At 40.6% G+C, this 16,913-nt stretch overlaps 2 protein-coding genes across 10 annotated transcripts in view; one reads left to right on the top strand and one right to left on the bottom strand.

Annotated features, from left to right (window-relative positions):
* Nucleotides 1-16,913, bottom strand: part of LOC138739215 (high affinity choline transporter 1-like) — a 128,249-nt gene that overhangs the window by 46,071 nt on the left and 65,265 nt on the right. Inside the window, exon 2 of one of the 7 annotated variants that reach the window (XM_069890821.1) lies at nt 11,656-11,987. The exons of 5 other annotated variants lie outside the window; for them this stretch is intronic. The gene's annotated coding sequence lies outside the window, so the exon portion shown is untranslated. Of the gene's footprint in view, nt 1-9,520; nt 9,658-11,655; nt 11,988-16,913 lie in introns of those variants that run through there. One more of the 7 variants, XM_069890822.1, reaches the window with a different exon arrangement.
* Nucleotides 11,765-16,913, top strand: part of LOC138739214 (ferroxidase HEPHL1-like) — a 96,088-nt gene continuing 90,939 nt past the window's right edge. For all 3 annotated transcript variants that reach the window (XM_069890817.1, XM_069890818.1, XM_069890819.1), the window contains exon 1: nt 11,765-12,001. In XM_069890817.1, the coding sequence (XP_069746918.1) occupies nt 11,850-12,001 (152 nt within the window). In that variant the 5' untranslated portion in view covers nt 11,765-11,849. The remainder of the gene's footprint in view (nt 12,002-16,913) is intronic.

The raw sequence follows: 16,913 nt of genomic DNA, 5'->3' as shown, positions 1-16,913 counted from the left end.
ATAGGCAAGTGTGGTTTGGAGGAGTGATCTCTACTTTAGAGATGATAGTCAGCATCTCTTGGACATCTACCCCTGAACCATGAACAGGATGAACAGCAGATCTCTGCCTCTTTCACAGATCTCATTACTTCAGGATCTCCCGTCCACAGTCTCAAACCTGATATTTTACTAACACTGCACTGCCTGGTTCTCTAGCCCAAGATTCACAATCAGGACTGTACCGCTTGGTTATTGTTTTTTGAATTTTTTTGCCTCAGTGAACATACTTCCTCACAAATTCACTCTATCTTGTCCCTCCTCATCCATTCTCTTCCTATCCTCATCCAGAACACCTCACAGCCCTCTATCAAATTGACAACTTTCAGTTCCCTGCCTCCACTGTCCGACTGGATGTCTAGTCTTTATACACCTCAGTCCCCATCGGAAGGTCTCAGAGTTCTCCACTGCTGGCAGATTTTGTTCTTTCCCACATCAGTTAATTCCTCTTACCTTCTACAAAATCAAAATGCACCCTTAGAATCCTCATTCTAAATCTATCCTTGTACCACTCCCCAACCTTTTCTCCTCTATCATAATGACTGCATCAATACTGTCTCCTGCACTCAGTGGAACATGTCAATTTGATCACCTTTGCTATGAACTTTCACCCCACTATTAAATTCATAGTGGGCAGAACAGTGCAATGCTGTTAGAATGCCGATGATTGGAGTTGGAGTTAGAATCCCGTGCTGTCTGTGTGCTTGCGTGGTTTCCTCCAGGTGCTCTGGTTTCCTTCCACTGTTCAGAACATACCAGTCGTTGTGGATCAATTGGGTGGCATGGGCTTGTGGGCCAAAAGGGCCTGTTACTGTGCTGTATGTCTCAATTTAAATTTAAATTATATCTCCCCATGTGTTTGCTGAATAAATACCATTTACATTGACACTAATGGACACTGACTGAAATTTTCACCACAAGAGCAGTAACATCCAAATTAGTAATATCGATCAGAGCTTCAAGCACCATGCAAGCCCCTCTTTTATTGGAGAGTAATTGCAAGGCATAATAGGAGCTTAACTAAGTAAATTAATGGTTAAAGAATTGTATAGCTAATATGTAAACAATGCTAACTCTGATGAATATCTTTGGTTGTAATTATCTGTGGAGATATTGCAGAGTTTGTTATTAAGATAGATTGCAAACCAAGATGAACCAGTACCAACCTGTGTAGTTATTAAGATGATGAAGGCAAGGGCCATTGAAAAATTGTTCTCTAGGTTGGAAGTCTCAGGAAGAATGTTTGAAGAGAGTGTGAATGATGTGGGTGAGAGAGAATGGAAACCATTCGATGAACTACCATGAAGTACTGACCTTGGTGCAGCAAAAAGTCAGTCAGAGTCTTTATCGCCTGTGGGACTTTTTTTTACAAGAGAGCTAATGAAAGCAAGTTGACACACTATTAAAAAATATAAATAGGCATTAATTGATTGATTTTAGTCTGAGAATTGAAAGATAAATATATGTACATGGTTGAAATTTCACAGAGATTAAAGCATTGACATGGAAAAACTGGAAAGAAGAAATCTGACTGAAGAAAAGAACACTTCTGTCTGATGGCTCTAGAGACCCAAGGTTGTAAATGACATGCAATTTATCACCAGTAAATCACAAAATTCTGTAGACATCGTGATTGAAGTAAAAACACAAAATGCTGGAGAAGCTCAGCAGGTCAAAGAGTTTCCTTCATGTAGCAAAGGAAATGCTTGCCAGCATTTTCTCATATTTTAATGAAGGACTCAAGACCAAAACATCAGTTATGTATCTTTGCCTTTGCTCAGTTTGACTTGCTGGGCTTCTCCAACATTTTACGTTTTTACTGCAATTCATCACCGATCATTAAGTGTAAAATTTTGTGTTCAATGAAGCGAGGAAATGAAGACCTTTCCTGGAGCCAGGACATTGAGGCAGCCGTGAAGAAGGCACATCAACTTTCTAAGAAGTCTGAAGATGTCAGGATTAAAGGCAAAGTTAACAGACATAGAGAACCTTGTTTTCAAGGGATATTGGGGATCTGGTTCAGAAGAAGAGAGGAGTATAGCAGGTATGGGCAACAAATAGCAAATAAGGTACATGATGAGTATAAAAAGGCAGGAAAAACTCAAGAAAGAAATCAGAAAGGCTAAAAGAAAACACAAGGTTGCTTTGACAGACAATGTGAAGGAAAACTCAAAGGACTTCTACAGGTATATTAAGAGCAAAAATGATCAGAGTGGTTGGATATGTATGGAGACAAAAGTGATGGGGGAGATCTTAAATGTGTTTTTTTGTATTAGTATTTACTCATGAAATTGGCACAAAATCAGTAAGGAAGTAAGGAAAACAAGTAGTGAGGTAATGGGAACTATACAGATTAAAGAGGAAGAGGTGCTTGCTGTCTTAATGCGAATAAGGGTGGATAAATGCCCAGGGCCTGACAGAATATTCCCTTGGACGTTGAGGAAGGCTAGTATAGAAATTACAAGGGCTCTGGCAGAATATTTAAAATGTCCTTAGCCATGGTTATGGTGCCGGAGGATTAGAAGGTAGCTTGTGTTTAAAAATGGCTCAAAAAGAAGCCCTGGAAATTGTAGGCCAGTGAGCCTGACATCAGTAGTAGGTAAATTCCTCAAAGGTGTTATAAGACATTGGATATACAAGTATTTGGATAGCCAGGGACTAATTAGGGATAGTCAACATGGCTTTGTGCGTGGTAGGTCGTGTTTAACCAATCTTACAGAGTTTTTCGAGGAGGTTACCAAGAAGGTTGATGAAGGAAAAGCTATAGATGTTGTCTACATGGACTTTAGTAAGGTCTTTGACAATACCCACTTGAAAGGTTAGTCAGGAAGGTTCAGATGCTCATTATTCATGGTTAACCTGATTTGACATTGGCTGGGCAGGAGAGGCCAGAGAGTTGTGGTGGATGATTGTTTCACCTCACACTGGATGCCCGTAACTGGTGGTATGCTTCAAGGATCAGTGCTGGGACCACTGTTGTTTGTCATCTAAATCAATGATCTAGATGGTAATGTGGTAAATTGGATCAACAAGTTAGCAAATGACACTAAGATTAGAGGCGCGTGGACAGCAAGGAAGGTTATCAAAGTTTGCAGAGGGATCTGGACCGGATAGAAAATTGAGCTCAAAAATAGCAGATGAAATTTAATGCAAGAAGATGTGAGGTGATAGAGTTTGGAAGGAGAAACCAGGGTAGATCTTGGAAGATAAACAGTAGGGAAAAGCAGAGTGTGGTACAACAGAGGTATCTGGGAATACAGGTACATAATTCTCTAAAAGTGGTGTCACAGATAGGTAGGGCTATCAGGAGAGCTTTTGGCATATTGGTTTTCAAAAATCAAAGTACTGAGTATAGGAGTTGGGATGTTATGCCAAAGTTGTATAAGATATTGGTGAGGTAAAATTTTGTGCAGTTTTGGTCACCTAGCTACAGGAAATATACCAATAAGTTTGAAAGAATGCAGAGAGATTTATTGGGATGTTTCGTGGATTCAGGAACTGAGTTATAGGGAAAGGTTAAACAGATTCCCTGGAGCATAGAAGAATGAGGGGGATTTGACATTATGAGGGGTTTATACAGATTAAATGTTGGTAGGCTTTTTCTACTGAGGGTAAGTGAGATATAAACCCTGGGTTAAGGGTGAGAAGAGAAAGGTATAGTCGAAAAATAAGGGGGAACTGCACAGAGAGTGGTGGGTATGTGGAATGAGCCACGATCTGAAGTGGTGAATGGGGACTCAATTTTAATATTTAAGAAGAATTTGGACAGGTACGTGGATGGGAGAGGTATGGAAGGCTAAGGACTGGGTATAGGTCAGTGGAACTAGGCAGAAAAGAGACTAGAGGGCCAAAGGGCCTGTTTATGTGCTGTAATGTTCTATGGTTTGTTGATTCTATATTTGGCTGATATCGCCTCAAACCGTGCATCTTGGCGCCTCACAGTTCGGCGGGCAGCAACCTCCTTTGAAGAAGACCGCAGAGCACACCTCACTGACAAAAGGCAAAGGAGGAAAAACCCAACACCCAACCCCAACCAACCAATTTTCCCCTGCAACCGCTGCAACCGTGTCTGCCTGTCCCGCATCGGACTTGTCAGCCACAAACGAGCCTGCAGCTGACGTGGACATTTACCCCTCCATAAATCTTCGTCTGCGAAGCCAAGCCAAAGAAGAAGAAGAAATACTCTATTACATTTCTACTGTAGGAAGTATACTGACTGGTTGCATCCTGGGCTCATTTGATCATTTAAGTGGACAGGAACAAAGAAGGCTGCAGAAGGGAGCAAACATAGCCAAGTCTATCCTAGACACTGACCTTTTGTGGTAAATGTCCCAAATATTTGTGCTATGCATACATTGGGTGGAATACAAGCTTCCACCTCATTAGACCCAGAGGGAAATGACAGACACCAGTGTTTCCCAAATGCGAAGAACAAACTCTTTTATTTACAATTAGAGAACTATTTATAGTTATTTACAATGCCCTTGGTCCCAAGGGAACTCTCACAAGCCTTCTCACACACGTGACTTGATTAGTTGCTTGATGCTCAAGTTCTGAGAACTGGTAGCACATCCTCCTGGCAATGGTGGGGTCGCTATGTTTAGAGCGTCTTAGCACCTTCCATCTATTGAAGACATCTATTTGAAGCACTGCCTCAAGAAGTCAGCCAACATCATAAAGGACCTCCCATCACGCTGGTCACAATTGCTTCTTGCTGCTACCTTCAAGAAGAAGGTAAAGAAGCCTGAAGTCCAGCATCTTTAGGTTTTAAAAAATATTCCTGCCAGTTATCAGGCTCTTATTACCCTAATCATACACCACAAAAAGATGTCACTGAACAATTGAATGTCACTTTTTCTTACACCTACTGTAATACTGAATCTTCATTATCTATGTTTTTTATATTTATTATCTCTTTTTGTACTGAAATTTAATGTACATTATTGGAGTTGTTTTTTTTTAAACAAAGTACCTTTACATCTGCAGCACCTAAGAATTTTGGTGGATATGAACATTTCACTTGTGTGGATGGCAATAAACTTACTTTCATTATCAAGTCAATCGACAGATAATGAATTTCAGTATTTAGACTGGAAGCAGCAGAACAAATATGTCATTATGCACCTATCTGAAAAAAAACCACTTCTGGATTTATACTCAATCGAACCTTCAGCAATGTGAGCTTGTTGTTTCACGAATGGCATTTGCCATTTTAAAGGTGCCCAATGCTCATTTTAATGTGCTATGCTTTTGCTGCCAAAATCTTCTCAACTTTTTAGTACATCATCGGCTGATCTCAAAGTGTCTGCTCTGATAAAATCATTGGTTATTCATGATCTTGCTCAGAAGTAAGAATAATTTGGTCACCTTTTCTTCTTTGACCCTCATTTACCTCAAGCTTCCTACCATTCACATGAAATACCCCACTCAAGGAGTACTGAAACAAAGTTTATCCAGATCTAGCCATGTCCAGAGTTTTCCTAAGGTTTCTTAGTTCATCCATTTTCCCTCACCTTTGTGACAGTGTGCATTGATGATACTCATTACTCCTCTGGATCCCCAGATGGCTCAGAACTATCAGCTGTTTGTTCAGAAGCATGTCCTGAACATGAAACAATTTCTTCCAACTTAACATTGGGAAGAATAATGCTACTATCTTCTTTTCCAACCATAGTCTCTACTCGCCAGCCCCTGGGTCTTTCATCCTCTTTACTTACAGTGTCAGGCTTAGCCCCTCATCTGCCATGCTCAAATGGACCTCCTTGCTATTGCCAACCTTAATGTATACTGAACTCTCAAAAAATTTCAAATGCTTCCATTACTTTCCTCTTGTCCTTCCATTGTCATCTCCCCCTTATTATGAAATGGTTTGCACTTGTATGTCTCCCATCTCTTTAATCTTCCCTGATCTACGTTATTCCTCTTAACACCCTTTCCCCAACCCAGGAATCAATCTGGTGAAACCCAAAAACTGCAGATGCTGGAATTGTGAGTAAAGAATGAGAAGCTGTTCCAACCCAAATCGATAAATGCCCATTTCTTTCCATCACTCTGGCGAACCTTCGCTGCACTCGCTGGGTTAATCTCATTTTTTATTGAGCTTAATTGTCTCGTTTTATCCTCTGAGAATGTGGTGAAAGGCATTTGCATAGATGTAAGGACTGGCCAGTCCGAACCTCTCTGACCTTCCCTAACTCCTCCCTTGGCCCCTCCCCAGATTTCCCAACAAAGGCTGGTGTGTCCGGACTTGCCACCTCTTGCTCCTCTACCTGGAACATGGCCAAGTAGTGTATCAGTAATGCTCAGGATTTTGGTAATTAAAGCTGTTTAATCACTCCATCATGTCGATGTGATTATTGTGTGCTCCACAGAGAAAGCAAAATAACCATAGAATAATGCAATTGTCATCATACATGGAAATACGAGAATGTAAAATTGATCTTAGTGCTTGAAGCATGCACGTTTAATGAGGCTGGCAGCACCAGTTACCACATTTATCCAAACCGTTGTAAAAGCTGCCGGAAGATAACTTGAGATAAGTCATTGGAATAAAGGCATTATGCCTTGAAATTGTTTACATTTAGCATTTAATGCTGAGATTAACAAGTCATTTTTTTTATTAAACAAGCAAATGTCTACCATTGTATGGTAGGATTATGAATTTTCTTTTTTCAAATGGAGCAGACAAAAATGTAATATCTATTATGTTATGAACCATGGACTGTCCTTTTGGATTGTAGACTCATTATAAAGGATGGATTTCTGCTAAGAACTCTGCAACTTGTGGTACAACTGAGTGCTGACTTGCCAATTGCTTGGAACGTTTGAGAACAAAGGGAGAATCCAGCTGTGAAGCAGAGAATGGGAGCTGGAGTAGCAGTTGGAGTGGCAGAGGGCAGCTGGAGAGCTGTGTGAAATGCACATGCCCCATAAGTGAGGATTTGTAAGTTTGCTACAATGCAACATCAGTCATTTATCTTTTCAACGTTCAATACAATGTCCTTTGTTATCAGTTAAAGAACTGAATTTGGACATTGAACTTTGAGATTGAATTCTGTGGACTATGTTTTTTGGACTAACTGACGGGTTTTGTGGGATTTCTTTTGAATATTAGGCACAGACTGTAATGATCTGGGTTTTTCCACATACTGTTTATAAATATCTGTATATTTGCTGTAGATATTTATAGTGGAGTTAATTATGTTAAAACATTATATTGTTAATAGTCATTAATAAATATAGAGTTAAAATTTAACCCTTTTGAATTGCATCTTTTGCTGCTGCTAGTTTGAGACGTAACAAAATGGGGGCTCGTTCGGGATCCAAACAAATTTGGGAGCTTAGAGGTCGAGTGATTAATGATCAATTGTCTGAGTCTTAATCAAGCTGAAGCTTGATGATTGATAAAATTCTAGTCTCGTCGAGGAAATTCCTTTGGTAAAGATAATTAAAAACTAGTATGTGTGTGAAATCAACAGTAACAAACCAGCAGCCATGGACATAGAGGGATTTTTGGCAATTGTTTCAGAAGAAACACAAATGAAAAAGGTGGAGGTTTGGAGGAAAATTGGAAAATACTACATAGAAACAGGAAAGTTCCAAGAAGTGTTAGAACAGTTTCCCAAGAGTAAACCTTCTGAGCAAATACAGTTGGAATGAAAGAGATTAGAACTGGAGGCAGCCGAGAGACAATAGAGATTGGAAATGGAACTGAGGATATTAGAACTAGATGCAGAGAAGAACATTAGGCTACATGAGCTGGAAAAGATTAAAATAGAAAATGACAGGAGAAAAGATCAAATTCTTAGTCATGGTGAGGGTTTTATGGCCAGTAGAAGTTAGGTTAATGCCTCCATTTGAGGAAGCTGAGATAGATACATATTTTCAGCATTTTGAGAAAGTGGCTGTGAATTTAAATTGGCCACAAAAAAATTAAAGGGAAAGCTCAACGAGCTTTGGATGCCACGTGGCTAAAGGGGACTTGTTGAATTCCATTGTGGCCAAAGGGGACTTGTTGAATCCCATCGTGGCCAAAGGGGTCTTGTTTTATCCCATCGTGGCCAAAGGGGTCTTGTTGAATCCCATCATGGCAAAGGAAAAGTTACTTGTGAAAGGAATTGTTGAACCCCATCGAAGCTAAAAGAAAAGGACTGTGTTTGCCTATTGCCCAAAACCAAAGATGGGAATCAGTATTTATTAACAATTATGTGTGCAGCCACAAGGTTTCCAGAGGCCATTCCTCTGAGAAGCATTAAAACAAAGGCAATTGTGAAGGCTTTGTTAAAGATTTTCACCTTGGTTGGCCTGCCTAGAGAAATTCATTCAGATCAAGAGCATGATTTTCTGTTAGGCTTATTCCAAATGTGATCTATGAATTGAGAGTTAAGCAGATTGTATCTTCTGCATAGCATCCAGAGAGTCAGAGGGCTTGAAGGAGGTTCTGTTTGACCCTGAAAAACATGATGAGAACTTATTGTTTTGAGAATGAAAAGAATTGGGATGAAGGGGTTCATTTGCTTTTATTTGCAGTGAGAGAGTCCGTCCAAGAATCACTTGGTTTTAGTCGAGTTGGTTTTTGGACACGAGTTGAGAGGTTCTTTAATGCTATTAGAGGACCAGTGAACTAATAATGATCTGCATTTAAATTTGTTGGATTATGCCTTTAAATTTAAAGATCGGTTGCTTAAGGCTTGTGAAATGGCAAAGGAGAATTTAAAGGCCACTCAACAGAAGATGAAAGTTTGGTATGATCACAAGGCAAAGATGAGAAATTTTAAACCTGGTGACAAGGTGTTGGTTGTATTTCCTACACTTTAAAATCCTCTTAGGGCTAGATTTTCAGGACCCTATGAAGTTAAGTCTAAAATCAATGAGGTCACTTATTTTATTGAAACACCTAAACACAGATGAGAAACTCAGGTTTGTTATGTAAATATGATTAAGCCATGTCTTGAGCAGGTGCCTCACAATGAGAATAAACTTTCACCAGAGGTGATGGTTATTGACAAATAAAACAACTTTCAGAGAAGGTCATGGGACACAAAAATTGATAAGCCTGAAGTTGGAAAATTCTACGGTTTTGGAGGACCTGGAAACAAAGTTGGCTCATCTCCAGATTTCAGAAAGGAAAAAAAAATGAGACAATTACTTTTAAAATTTGAGAAATTATTTCCAGATGTACCTCAGAGAATTTCCATAGCTTATGAAGATGCTGATGTAGGTGATGCTGGACCTATTAAACAACATCCCTATTGGATGAATATGGAAAAGTGCAGACTAGTATGTCAGGAAATTGACTACATGTAGAAGAATGGTATCATTAGAAAATCTACTTCAAATTGGAGTTCACCTTGTGTTTCAAAGCTTAAGCCAGATGGAACTGTTAGGTTTTGCACTCTGACAAATACAGATGCTTATCCTATTCCTTGAGTAGATAATTGTATAGACAAGGGTGGGGAGTGGGAGGGAAGGCAAAATTTCTTACCAAAATTGACTTGTTGAAAGATTATTGGTGTGTTCCTTTAACAGATAGGGATAAAGAGATTTCTGCATTCGTAACATCTTCTGGGCTGTATGAGTATAATGTCATGCCCTTTGGAATGAAGAATGCTCCAGGGTCATTTCAAAGAATGATTAATTCTGTAATTTAGAGGTTGAAGCATACAGGTTATAAGTAGTGACACATGGGAAGAGCTTGTCCTTGAGTTAGAAGAATTGTTTAATCGATTTTCAAAAGCAAACTCACAGTTAATTTAAGTAAAAGTGAGTTTGGTCATGTGACTGTTACTTATCTGGTTATGTCATAGGACAGGGGCAGTTGGTACCAGTTGAGGCAAAGGTTTTGACTATCTCTGAGTTCCCTGTTCCAATTAGTAAGAAAATTCTTTGAAGGTTCCTGGGAATTATTGGCTACTATCATAAGTTCTGTAAAATCTTTGCAGATATTACACACTCTCAAACAAAACTGCTTGAGAAGGGAGAAAAATATGTCTGGTTGAAATGTTGCCAAGATGTATTTGTAAAATTGAAGGCCATTTTATGCCACCAACCTGTGCTTAAGCCACCTGACTGAGAGAAACCATTTTCTTTTGCTGTGGTTACCAGTGATGAAGCTGTGGGTATAGTGCTGCTACAGAAGAAGAATGATGATGTCATCATCGCTTCTCAAGGTAAATAATTGTGGGCCATGAAAATTGCCAGCAAAGCCTAGGCTTGAAAAATAATGAAATAACTGCTGTCATATGAGAGCTGATGTTCAAGCAAAAGGTGTTCCATTGCTCTTGGCTCATGGTAAGAGAACTTTCCAGCCCTTCTATTGCAGTGGCAAGATGTCCAAATTCAAATGTAGAGCTCCACTGTGGGTAGGTATTGGGAAATGACTGATGACAAAAAGTTTGATGTTGCATTCTGGGCAGACAATTTAATTTATGTTTAATCCTGCCAGTTCACTTGTTGTAGAGTATGGAGTCATGAAGAATGTTGGCTGATGTCAGCACAGAACAAATGATCTCAGCCTGGAACTGCAGGAAATATTGGCATGTTTGAGTAGTATTGGAGGAGAAGTCTTACTTTATTTCAATCTGCTAACTCTTCCTAAGCTGCCTTCGAACATCAAATTGTTTTAATTTGTGTTCCTCCAACTCGAGAGTTTCATAAATTGACCTTTACAATCTATATTTTAGAAATTTGGTCGGCACATTAAATTAATTAGCACATCTTTTTGTAGATACTACGATCCTGCCGCTAATATATCTTCTTCATCAGAACTGAGAAATATTCAGGTTTATTGGGCACAAGCTGCTGCTTATCTACATTAATGCTGTGTTGCAACCCACAGAGAAATGGATTGAAGGAGGCAAATGCAAGAATTCCCCTTTTAATATTTGTTAAGACTATCTTAATTCTTTACATGACAATTTACCCAGACTGAAGATGATGATTGTGTACCTTCACAGAGATGGTAAGTCAACCTCTACAACAGGTAGTGTAAGAATAAAAATAAAGTATTACAATAAAATAAAAGTGTAGGGTGCAACACAAGACAGAAGAGGACTGAAAAGTAGTGTTAAACAGTGCAATACTATCTCTTACTAATGGGCAATCCAATTTGCACATGGAATGGGTTTTCAAACTCATGTTTCTTGCACATTTGGTGGGGAGGGGGTGGGGGGAGCCGGAAATGCAGATCGAGTTGATGGAGGTCTGGTGGTAGCTTGAACTGAGTTTTGTCTGCAGTTTCTTGTGCCAAACTGCAATACATCAGGATAAAACTCTTTTCCTGGGGCATCTGTACAAATTGGGAAGAGACATTGGGCACAAGAGAATTTTATCAGGCTTCTGAGGAAATAATACTTGGCCATAGTGAGAACCTGTTGGACCAGGACAGTTCTTTAATCCCAAAAATGAAAGGCTCACCATCACCGTCACTGTAAATGCAGATAAAGGCGTGTGCTGCACTCTCTCTTTGAATGATGGACGTATCTATTCTATGTATGCACATTTTCAAATTTAATGCATTATGAAAGGGAAAATGTGAAGATTAATCACCAAAACTACATCTATACCCCGTGTGTTTAATTTTTTTTTGCAGTATGTAGGCAAGAAAATGAATCACATCACCTCTTTCAACAAATTGAAGTCTGTTGCAACATTGAAAGAGTTTGGCACATCCCACACCTCCAGAGAGACAAGGATTGGCTGACCCTTCCAAGTGGCACTCAATGCCTCTCTATTTCCAGCCAGCCACATGACTCACTGACGCGAGGCGAAGAGAAGAGCTTCAGAAATGCGCAGAGTTGGGTGCGGGCAGCACAATGGGTTCCGTCTGTTTACTTCTTTGCCTCAGTCTTTCCCAGATGGCGCATTCTCGCACCCGAACTTACTACCTAGCCGTGAAGGAGGAGATTTGGGACTACGCCCCCGAAGGCACGAACGTGCTTACAAACCAGGACCTGGAACAGGATGAGTATGTTGAAGAAATCAATGAACATGCTATTTGTTACATATTGCCAAGAAACAAGGATTCGTTTTGCTAAACCTTTAACATTTGTGTTGCCAACATTCCAAATCCGCGATAGTTTTACCGATGACTGCACTGAGCGACACCTCTTCTAGGCTCTAGATCCCCTCCCCCCCCCCTCTGTTTCTTTGGTTTGCAAACTTTCGAATTTGTTTCAATGCAACTCGGCTGAGCTTTGGGAATTTCAACCATCTATCATGTTTATGAGATAACATTCTTTGAAATGTTGCAGTGTGTTCATGCATGACAAGGGATCGGTTTTTTGGAAACCCTTACCACTGTCCATGTAATTTTAAAATTTTAACCTCGGACATGCTAAATCATAAATACCTTTCTGACCTATATCCAAGATTGTTTCACACACTAGAAAAAAAACACCGAGAAAATCCTTGAAAACACACCTCCATGTAACTTCCCTCAGCCCACTAGAGAAATCTTGTGTGCTCCCAGGGGGCACAGACCGCAATTTAGGAACTTTTTCCTGTAACTGATGACATCAGTTCAATAAAAAAAAGTTGTTGAAAACACATGACAATTGATAATAATACAGCAGTTCACCGTCAGGTGAATCTCTGTTGTATATAGGACCTATAAAGGTATGGTTTTGGAGAAGGGTGTTGGAACATCCTAATAAAGGATAATATTGTCCAGATATTCAATCACATTACACTCTTTTCTAATAGCACATTGCCGAGGAAAATAAATCCTTGTTGCCTTGTGTCCTTTCAGAATTTAACCAAGCTTTTCTGGGCATGAGTCATGCTTGTTCTGGTTCTCATTATATCATTGACATGGAAAACAATTTTTGGAGCACTGAGAGGAATGGGTCATATTGTCCTGTGAACAACCATGGATGGTTACTCCTGGAGTAATGTGGTTTTTCTCAGTGCCACTACAGGCAAGTGAGTCTGTTATTAAAATTTATCATTGACCCCACCAGCTCCCTCATGATCACCAGTCCACCCATGATCCTGCTCTATCCCTAGTCTTGATCTCATCTTTGCTCCTGTACATGGTCTCCTGAAGAACCACCCCTCACTTAACCCATCCCTGCACCTCACCCAAGGCTGGCCTATGTCATCTTTCCTAAACCAACACAGCAAAATATCATTGGCCCCTGATATTCACCGATCAATACCAAGCTACATGTTCCCAGTATCTTGTTGTCATAGCACAGGCTTCTGATGGCATCATGGCACAGGTCTTCAATAATGCAGTACTATTCTTTAGCCACAACAGAGAACACAACTGGAAATGCAGCTGTAAGTCATTCCATTCCCTGAACCTCACTCAGAATCATAGAGTCCTACAGCATGGAAATAGGCCCAGCTTTAGTTCCACTTGCCTACATTTGGCCCATACCCCTCCAGTCCTCCAGTCTCCTCCCATCCATGTACAGTAGTTATCCAAATATTTATTAAAGCAAGCTAATGTATTCTCCTCTGCCCCCCACTGAAGAGTTATGCCCTCTTAGATTCTCCTACTGTTGGAAACAGACTGTCACAATTCACCTTGCTATCTGAAAGGAGTTCGTACATTCTTCCTGTGTCTCTGTGGGTTTACCCTGGGGTGTTTGGTTTCCTCCCACTCTTCAAAATGTATTGGGGGTTGTAGGTCATTTGGTGTAATTGGGTGGCACGGCCGAAAGGCCCTGATACTATGTTGTATGAGCAAATTTAAAAAAAAAAAAAATCCTTCCTCTAGCTACATGACCAAAACTGTACACAATGTTTGGTGTGGCTTCACCAGCATCTTGAATACCTTCATCATGACATCGTAGCACTTGTATTCAATGTCCTAATTGGTGAAGGCAAGTGTCTCATTCGTTCTCTTCACTGCTCTGTCTAACTTTGCTGCCATCTTTAAAGAGTTACTTACCTACATGTCTTGATCCCTCTGGTATATCACACTCTTTTGGGTGCTGCCATCAACAGAGTAAGTACTTTCCTAGTTCAACTTACACAAATGCAGCACCTCATAATTTTCCAAGTTGAACTGCATCTGCCACTTCTTAACTCAGTTCTCCATCTGATCTACATCCTGTTGCAAACCCAGGTAATCTTCTTTATTGTCCACTGTAGCATCGGATGCAAGGATCGACAACGAGATAGACAACAGACTCGCCAAGGCAAATAGCGCCTTTGGAAGACTACACAAAAGAGTCTGGAAAAACAACCAACTGAAAAACCTCACAAAGATTAGCGTATACAGAGCCGTTGTCATACCCACACTCCTGTTCGGCTCCGAATCATGGGTCCTCTACCGGCATCACCTACGGCTCCTAGAACACTTCCACCAGCGTTGTCTCCAGTCCATCCTCAACATTCATTGGAGCAACTTCATCTCCAACATCGAAGTACTCGAGATAGCAGAGGTTGACAGCATCGAGTCCACGCTGCTGAAGATCCAACTGCGCTGGGTAGGTCACGTCTCCAGAATGGAGGACCATCGCCTTCCCAAGATCGTGTTATATGGCGAGCTCTCCACTGGCCACCGAGACAGAGGTGCACCAAAGAGGTACAAGGACTGCCTAAAGAAATCTCTTGGTGCCTGCCACATTGACCACCGCCAGTGGGCTGATATCACCTCAAACCGTGCATCTTGGCGCCTCACAGTTCGGCGGGCAGCAGCCTCCTTTGAAGAAGACAGCGGAGCCCACCTCACTGACAAAAGACAAAGGAGGAAAAACCCAACACCCAACCCCAACCAACCAATTTCCCCTTGTAACCGCTGCAACCGTATCTGCCTGTCCCGCATCGGACTTGTCAGCCACAAACGAGCCTGCAGCTGACGTGGACATTACCCCTCCATAAATCTTCATCCGCAAAGCCAAGCCAAAGAGAAAGAGCACATATTTTAATGTCATCAGCAAATCTGTTTACCTTGCCACAATATCCTTATCCAAATAATTTATATATATATTCAAAACATGTGTTCATGGTTCTTTAGTCTGAAAAACTGATCTCTACAGTCACTCTCTGACTCGTACAATGAAGCGAGTACTAGTCAGGGAAAATATCACAGCCGTGCGTGTACAGGACAGCACAGAGGACTCGTCTACAGAGGCCATATGGGTGGAACTGAGGAACAGGAAGGGCATGAGCATGCTAATATGGCTGCATTATAGACCACCCAATAGTCTGAGAGAATTGGAGCAAAAAAATCTGTAAGGAGATCACAGACTGGTGTAAGAAGCAGAAAGCTGTGATAGTAGGAGATTTAAACTTTCTGTACATAGACTGGGACTCTCGTACAGTAAAGGATTGGATGTGTTGAAGCATACAGGAAAGACTTCTACATCAATATGTAGAGGTACCAACAATACTTGATTTTCTTTTAGGGAACCAGACATATCAGGTGGCAGAGGTATGTGTAGGTGAGCATTGTGGGTCCAGTGACCATAATATCATTAGATTCAAGTTAATTATGGAGAAGGATAAGTCTGGACCTTGAGTTGAGGTTCTGAATTGGAGAAAGGCAAATTTTGAGGAAATGAGGATGGATCTTGAAAGAGCCGATTGGAATAAATTATTTTCTGGCAAGGATGCATCCAGCAGGTGGAAGGCCTTCAAGGATGAAATCTTGAGGGCAGAGATTGCATGTTCCTACCAGGAATAAGCGCAAAGTTAACATACATAGTGAACCTTGGTTTTCAAGGGATATTGGAGATCTGGTTTAGAAAAGGATGGGGCTATACATATGGTATAAGCAACGAGGAGCAAATGAGCTACTTAGAGTATAGAAAATGTAAGGGAATGCTTAAGAAGGAAATTAGGAGGGCAAAAAGAAGACATGAAGGTGCTTTGGCAGATAATGTGAAAGAAAATCCAGAGTTTCTACAAGTATATTATAAGTAAAAGGAGAGTAAGGGACAAAATTGAACCCCTAGAACATCAGAGTAATCATCTGTGTGTGGACCCTCACGAAATGGGGAGATCGTGAAAAATTTTTTTTTGCATTGGTATTTGCGTAGGAAACTTGCATAGTGAAGAAGGAGTGTCATGGAACATATAGAGTTTAAGGAGAAGGAAATGCTTGCTGCCTTGCAACGAATAAAGGTGGACAAATCCTCTGGACCAGATATAATATTCCCCCACACCTTGAGGGAGACAAGTGCTGAAATTGCAGGGCCCCTGGCAGATATATTCAAAATGTCCTTAGTCACGGAGGAGGTGCTGGAGGATTGGAGAGTAGCTCATGATGTCCCGCTGTTTAAGAAGGGCTCCAACAGTATACCAAGCAAATATAGGCTGGTAAATTATTTGAAGGATTTCTGAGAGATAGGATATATAGATATTTGGACCATCATCAACTGATTAAGGACAGTCAGCATGGATTTATGCGTGGTAGGCCGTGTTTAAATTAACACATCTTGTAGAGTTTTTTGAGGAAGTTACCAAGAAGATTGATGAAGGAAAGGCTGTGGATGTTGTTCATATGGACTTTAGTAAGGCCTTTGACAAGGTTCCACATGAGTGGTTGGTTCAGAAGGATAGGACACTAGGTATACATAGAGAAATTGCAAACTGGATTCGAAAATGGGTTGGTGGAAGAAAAGAGAGAGTAGCAGTGGATGGTTCCTTCTCAGACTGGAGGTCTTTGTTGAGTGTTGTACCTCAGGGATCTGTGTTGGGACCATTATTGTTTGTTATCTATATAAATGTCCTAGATTATAACATGGCGAATTGGTTCAGCAAGTTTGCTGATGACTCAAAAATAGGAAGTGAAGTGGACTGTGAGGAAGATTTTCAAAGCTTGCAGAGAGATCTGGATCAGTTGGTAAATTGGGCCAGTAAATGGATAATGGAATTTAATGCAGATAAGTGTGAGGTATTGCACTTTGAAAGAGCGAATCGGG

This window comes from Narcine bancroftii, chromosome 7 (assembly GCF_036971445.1).
Source record: "Narcine bancroftii isolate sNarBan1 chromosome 7, sNarBan1.hap1, whole genome shotgun sequence".
NCBI classification, from domain to species: domain Eukaryota; kingdom Metazoa; phylum Chordata; class Chondrichthyes; order Torpediniformes; family Narcinidae; genus Narcine; species Narcine bancroftii.
Note: the sequence above shows the minus strand (reverse complement) of the source record. Positions and strands in the feature narration are given on the sequence as shown.